Below are 7419 nucleotides of genomic sequence, written 5' to 3'. Positions count from 1 at the left end.
AAATTTATAAAAATTTAAATGAAACATATACTCTTATAAATTTGGGAGCCTTTTATAAAGCATGGGGTCCTGAGCAAATGCCCATGTTTCCCACGTGGAAATCTGGCCCTGCTGTGGCCTATGGTGCTCCTAAAACGGCCCTGCCATGAATCCTGTGCAAATGCAAATTTGAGTAGATCCAAATTTAAAGAATTGATTTAAATAAAAACGCAAGTACGAGAAATTTTTTTAGAATCAAATAGATCGCAAACTGGGTTTTGAAACTGTTTATTATCTCAATCGCATTTCATATTCTCAAACACACGAGCAAAGTGAGGTTCAAACAAAACCTATGATACAATTTTGGCAGCTGAATAGGTAAATAAATATTTATACAAGGTATCGTGGGACGGGGAAGAGGATGGCTGCTGAAATCAAAATTGCTTAAAATAAATTAATAAGGATGGTATGGGGCTGGGGCGTGGTAGCTTGGGGCTGGTCCGTAAGCTGGTGCTGGGTGGTATGCTGGTGCAGGTGCGTATGCTGGGGCAGGGTGGTAGGCAGCTGGTGCTGGTCCGTAGTGCTTGGCTGGGGCAGCGTCGGAGTGGATCTCGACATCGGCGGGGTTCTGGTTGTCGGTTCCGGGCTCGTTGGTCTTGATGGTTGCCCTGAAACCGTCCTTGTCGGCGACGTAGTCTACGTGACGGACGATGCCGTAGCCGTCAGTGTAGGAGTATGATCCCTTCTTGTTTCCGTATCCGTCATCGGATTCCTGGCGGGATTGGGTGCCACCATAGTCATCCTTTACGTCATACCCGAAGCTGTATGGGATTGGCTGATCCTGTAAGACAAACAATTTTTTTTTTTAATGTTAATTAGTCTGATGAGAAAAATTGCAGATAATGTTCATAGATAATATCACGGCCCCCCACATCCTAGAGCAAGGCCCCTAGGCTTTGACCTTTGGCGGGCTCCCATACCAGACTTTTCACGGGCCCTTCTAATTTATAGCGTGGAAGAACAATACATACTGAATCGCATCTATATTTTTGGTTTCGGTTTCATTTCTGTCATTGGATGATAGCATGATTTTTATGATTATCGGCTATGTGTAGAAAGGAAAAATGCGAATTTCTAAATACAGATGGCGTTGAAAGTTCATTAAAAACTTGAAAATAAATTGATAAAACGAACTTTGGTGATGAGAAATTTATGGTTTGCACGAATCGGATCAGTAGAACATACGGCTTTTAATTACAAAAAAATAGTTCCAAAAACTCGACAATAGATGGCGCTGATATGTAATAAATCGGAGCTGCCGGCATCGAATGAAGTTTGCACGTGCATTAATTGCATCCATATCTAATTTATTGACGGCCGTATCCACCGAAAGAGTTTAAACTACAGTCGCAGGTGAGAGGATCGGAGATCGAGACGGATTGGTTAAATTCAGGATTTTAACCAATCCGTGTCAATCGCTAATCCTTCAACCTACGATTGCAGTATAAACTCTGTCGGTGAATACGGCCGTGACTTGTGAATTCACATGAATCTGCTTCAATTATTGTATATATCCCAGCTTCATCATTTTTAAAGTTTTAACGAACTTTTGACGTACCATGAACAGCAATTATATTTCTTCCAGTGAATATTAAGAAAATCAATTTAAAAATATAACCAGCACTGTTCTCTCTAAATCAGTTTTTAATCGTTTCTTTTACACGGACATTCTGCGAAATAATACTGTTTTTTCCTAAGGTGAATTTTTTTCGTATCCCACATCAGGGGACCTCCCTGATATATCTATCCAAGAAACCCCCCTGGTTAAGGACCTCCTACCTCTAAGCTGCATACATGCATGCACGGTCATACACTTTGAAAATGCTTCCAAAATCACTAAATATTGTAATCATTTTTGAACTTCACCGTATTGCTTTGCCACGCACAGAAAGGGCCTGTCCGAGTTGGTAAAATACAAGGTGTCACATAAATTCATAAATAGCTTGAAAATTCATAACTGTTGAAAGAATTGGTACATTTTAATGTAATGTATGCGAAAAAGTGATTCTCACGAATGGGAGATTTTTGTTGGGAATAGAAACGAGAGAAAAAGTTGAAATATTTGTCAACAGGAGACGCTGAATGAAAGCAAATCACATTGTTCTCGACTCAAACCTTTCTTCAATCTCTTCCGTGTCCGAAACGTTCGTACAGCTTCAATTGGTGATTCGTGGTTAAGGCAAACCAAATTCGCCAATAGTTTTTTTATCTCAACCGATTTCAACATTACCACGAAAACCTTATGTAAGAGCCAAAAGAAGGAAAATTCAGAAAAGAGCTGTTGATAGTACGCCCTGCATTTTACAGGATGCTGATTTGCATATTTCCAGTGAATTCCTTTCGTGCAGCGCCCTCTAACGAGAATAAATTCGAACTAATTTTTTTCTGTACCTAAAAAAACTCTCCATGAGAACAACTTGTTTGCAAAAAAAACAAAAATCGCATTAAAATATACCAATTTCATAGAAGTGAGGACATCGGGGCATTTTTCAGTTAAAAGCATAGCAAGAAATATCGGTAAACCAGTTAAGGGGTAAATAATATAATTTTCTTATATTTTTTTTTTTATAATTTTTACTTAAAATTAAATTTACGTTCAACTTATTTGTAATTTTGTTTTTTTGACTTCCTCCCCCTTTTCGCAATATACATCAGCGAATAAATTTTGCTATACGAATTATCTTTTCTATGCATTGGCCAATCTTAGAAAATGTGATTAAAATTCATGAGTTATTAACTAGATAGTTAACTAATTAACTAGTACTTAATACTAGTTTTAAAAATTACTTTAGAAGAATAAGTTTCAAAATGTTAAACAACTCAATTTCCAATTTATTTTGCTTTTATACACAGTTCAATTCATTTATTTTTATGAATAATTTAATTTATTTTCTTTTATTTGGAATTTTACTTATTTATTTTTATGAATAATTTCAATTATTCATTTTATTAGTTATGTATTTTCATTCGTAATTCAATTTATTTTCATTCGTAATTCAATTTATTTTCATTCATAACTTAATTAATTTATTTTTATTTATAATTTTCTCTTCTTTTTCCAATCTATATTAACTAATTAATTTTGCTCTACGTATTAGCTGTGTAGTACACTGACAATTCATAGATAAAATACTTTAATTTAAAAATTATTAATTGCTTCACAATAATTTTAATAGGTTCTTCAGAAGAACAAGTTTTCAGATGCTAAACACACATCTCGCGTAACTTTCAGTTTATCTAATCAGTGTAATCAAAAATCAAAGTACAACGTATTCAAATTGAAAGCAATTTTTCAATACTTTGTCAAAAGAGCAATCGTTAAAATTTTCATTAATAATTAAAATTACTGAATATGTAATTAGTCCCGAATTATGTAATAAAAAATGCAGTTTAAATCCATTTACTCCTCATTAACATAGAATAGTAATGCACCTATATAAATGTTTGGAATGAATCAAATGAATAGTCTCACGTGAGACAAAACGACTTACGTATGATGGCTCATAATGTGCTGGGGCAGCATAATGGCCTCCATAAGGAGCCGGACCGTACTGGGCGGCGGCGAGGGCAACAAGGCCTAAGGCAACGAGCTGAAAAAGAAGTGGAAGAGAAAATGATTATAATTATAAACGTACTTACGACATGTGTTGGAATACAAAATTAGAACTCTCGATTCAGTTTCGAAATTGATTGACACGAAATACAATGAGGTCGACCTAGTATGTTCAATATTACTCTCCTCCGAATATGGGCAATCTTTGTGGGGGGGGGGGGGATGGAAGAGAAGAAAAAATATCATGGATTCGGAAATATTTTGAGCATTTATGAGCGAATAAATATTAGCAGTAACGTGCGAATCTAATTCTGATCAAAATTATATTATATTTAATAGAAAATATAAAAATTGCATTTGAAATATATTAGTGATTGATATGGGAATGGTGGAAAGTTTCCCTGATTATAGTAGACCTAGTACATTTCCCCTGCGTATTATCAGTGGATTACACGTTAAAAAAAAATTCCGAATGTTTTAGTATGGATTATGCAGTCTTATCTGCAGATTTTTTTCTGACGAGTAAGAATAAAAATTGAAAAATTAAAAATTCGAATTTTTTTAAAAAGATTTACGGATGGCAATAGCTGAGAGTAAAGAAATCTACAATTTTTTTTCTTAAAAAATGTGATAAACACAACTCTTACTATTCCTTAAGATTTCACTATTGATGAATTATATAAATTTCCACAAGTGGGATAACATGCTTGAAATTACGGTATTTAACTTTTCTTTCTCGAATGAATGACTCAGTCTAATCATAATTACAGTCGCAACCCGATTTTTCGAACCGAACAACACCAACAGTTTTTTTCCCAGTTAAATCGGGATGAGAATGATAATAAATATACCCAGGGAATTGAAAACAATCGCTAAAAATATTAGTTAAAACTCTATAATAATAGAGTTTTTTCTACTTTATATAATTACAGTGGCAAAACACTTAGGTAATGGAAGAAACACTGAAGAGGAAAACGCAGCAATAAGTATTCGCAAGAAAAATTCGTTTATATACATGAGGAAAAGTTATAAAATGCCGTAATTTTCTATGTGTAATCCGCAGTTGCGAATTTCACCATTTGAGGAAAAATGCCGTAAAATAACTGCGTGTGCAAATATCATTTACTAACAATGTAATTAAAAACAAAGATATTAGAGTGGGTTACGTTTTGAAAGAAAGAAAAAAAGGATAATCTTCTCGTATCTAAATACGCCCCCCCCCCACCATAAATCTTGAAAATTTTGTTTTTCATAAATTATTTTGAAAATAATATTTATTCCAACCTTTCAAGCTACACGTGATAAGCAGGGGTATATAGTCCGAAAAAAGAAATTAAGAATTTTTTTCCTCCAGGAATACAATAGGGATGAGATAACATATTTGGGAAAATTAAATTATTTAGAGAATACACATACACAAATAATGAATAAATATGACTTATTATACACTTATTATAAACTGCAAATCACGGAAAAATTCCGGCTTTAGAAAAAAATTAAATTCCGATCGAATTAATTTCACACATTATGAAAAATTAAATTATTTAATTAATACAATGAACATATATGATTCATTAAGGTAGAAAACTGCAAATCGCGGTATTCCTAATATTCGGAATATTAAGTTGTCTTAAATGGAAGTAATATTCATTAAATCTATCAATATTTTTAAAAAAATTAAAATATTTTTCTTTAATATATTATTCTTTTAATTCAGTCAAATAAATATTTATAAATATCATCAATAAAAGTTTTAAAAAAATCACCAATTTATAATTCGAGCTCTTTTAAAAATTAAAACATTTTTTTTTCAATTCATTAAGCTAAAATATATATAACTGTCAATAATAGAAATTTAAAAAAAATCTCAAATTTATAAATTAAATTCGTGAAAGTTTAAAAACAAAATCCGTATTTAGAAAAATAAATTAAATTTTTATACACCTAGATACATATAACATACCATGTGAACGTAAATTTCGATGATACTCAAGAGTTCAGGTATAGAAATACAACAAGAAAGAGATAGGATATTTGGAGAAATTAAATTCTTAAAAGAATACAAGTAATGTATATAAATATGATTTATTGAAGAAAAACTACATATTTTCCACGGTATTCCTAGTATACCAATTATAAGCTCCCGATTTGGATAAAAAATATTCATCAAATCTATCAACATTTTAAAAGTTGAACATTTAAAAAAGTTGAAACATTTTTTCCTAAATTTATAGAAATAAATATTTATAAATATAATCAACGCATTTTAAAAGAAAGTCTTGAGTCAGAAAGTTAAACTCTGAAAAGGTTTAGAAGAATTTCGTATTTAGAAAAAAAAATTAAATCCCAAAATGATTAATTTTCACATACGATTTGAAAGTACGTTTCGTCCGAGATACGATAGTTACGGAAAGATTTTACATTTAGAATATAAAAGGAAAAATATTATCTACTTATATGTAATGTTATTTAGAAAAATTAAATTCTTTAAGTTATAGAAATAATGAATAAATATGACTCCTTAAAGAAGAAAATTTCATATCACGGTATTCCTATGGATCGAAATATAAACTCCATTTTTAGATAGAAATAGTTTTCATCAAATCTATCAAAATTTTTAAAACATTTTTTATAACTTCAATTCAGTCACCTAAAATGTTTAATTATCAACAATAAATGTTTGGTAGAATCTCCAATTTACAATTCAAAATTCAGTAAGCAAAAATATTTATGAACACAAATAATAGAAAACTAAAAAAAAAATCTTAAATTTATAAATTAAATTCCGAAAAGTTCTTAAAAATTCCCTTATATTTAGAAGAAGAAAACATAAAATTCCGATATACGATGCGAAAGTAAGTTTCCTCGAAAGAAATTAGAAATACATTTAAAAAAAAAAAAGCAATTAAAAATCAAGCACAAGTACCTGAGCGAACATTTTCAGTTGAAGTTCCGAGAGAGCTAATGTCGGAAGCAGTGAAAGTGACGGCATTTTTAAAGCCGCGGCACTTGCCCTAATTTTTTTCGGGGGCGTCGGTTTCTATCGAATAAGGCCACCCTGCCCTCAGGCGAAATAAAACCAAGCAACGTCGTGACATATTTCGCAGTATTAAGCTCAATAAGGGAGGGGAAAGTTATATAGAGTAAAGTAAGAAAAAAGAAAATAGATATTCGATGTGGTATCACTTGCACACATTATAAACTGTCTATACAACAAACAGGTCCATAGCAAATGTTGGGAGGAGCGCGCGTCCAGTTCAGTCCAGAGATCATTGGGTCGCTCCAGATTTCTTTTTTTTTAATATAATCCACAACGTCCTTTATTATTGATATTTTTTCCTTCCTTTCAAAATCACCTTGGCCCTTGTTATTCATATTCACTTTTATATGAAGCTTAGGCTTATTAAGGACCTTGAAAAAAAAAAAAATGTTGAAAGGACACTTTCACTAATTTATAAATACTCGTATGTCCAATGAGAATATGCCGCGTTATGAAATTAGTGGAATGAACGCAATACTATAATGTATTATAAGAGCGGAAAAAAAAAGGAGTATAATATACTTGTGTGAAGGTTAAACGGTATCGGTAATGTGTGATGATGGGGTGTTGAAGAACGTTTCTTTTCTTGTGAATTAATTAATTTTAACCTTCGTTTTGATGTTTGAATTTTTGATTTGAGATGATGTCGTAATTCTGGTTAATTTTTTTTTTTTTAGAGTGTTTTTTGGAAATTGGAACTAAATTTCATTTGATAGAGAATTTATTTGAAATGTGGGTAATTATGGAATTTTGTTGATTGCCGGAATGATTTCGAAACAAAAATTAT

At 31.7% G+C, this 7419-nt stretch overlaps 1 protein-coding gene across 1 annotated transcript; it reads right to left on the bottom strand.

Annotated features, from left to right (window-relative positions):
• Nucleotides 1–252: 252 nt before the first annotated feature.
• Nucleotides 253–6678, bottom strand: LOC149083965 (uncharacterized). The gene is made up of 3 exons (XM_089235435.1): nt 6519–6678; nt 3531–3629; nt 253–820 (listed from the first exon to the last, which is right to left on the bottom strand). The coding sequence occupies exons 1-3, from the start codon at nt 6582–6584 to the stop codon at nt 434–436; spliced, it is 552 nt and encodes a 183-aa protein (XP_089091561.1). The 5' UTR covers nt 6585–6678; the 3' UTR covers nt 253–433.
• Between the last annotated feature and the right edge of the window lie 741 nt (nt 6679–7419).

This window comes from Pholcus phalangioides, unplaced genomic scaffold (genome assembly GCF_987345545.1).
Source record: "Pholcus phalangioides strain wild (caught in Gottingen) unplaced genomic scaffold, Ppha-v1.0 ptg000008l_1, whole genome shotgun sequence".
In the NCBI taxonomy this organism is placed as follows: Eukaryota; Metazoa; Arthropoda; class Arachnida; order Araneae; family Pholcidae; genus Pholcus; species Pholcus phalangioides.
The sequence above is the reverse complement of the archived record's forward strand: the minus strand, read 5'-3'. Positions and strand labels throughout refer to the sequence as shown.

Bases quoted from the DNA above. Each gene is read 5' to 3' on its own strand.
- LOC149083965 (XM_089235435.1), bottom strand. From the start codon at position 6,584: ATGCCGTCACTTTCACTGCTTCCGACATTAGCTCTCTCGGAACTTCAA. The intron at 3,630-6,518 runs GTACTTGTGCTT...CTTCTTTTTCAG, and splicing joins AACTGAAAATGTTCGCTCAG to CTCGTTGCCTTAGGCCTTGT. The intron at 821-3,530 runs GTAAGTCGTTTT...TTTGTCTTACAG, and splicing joins CACATTATGAGCCATCATAC to GATCAGCCAATCCCATACAG.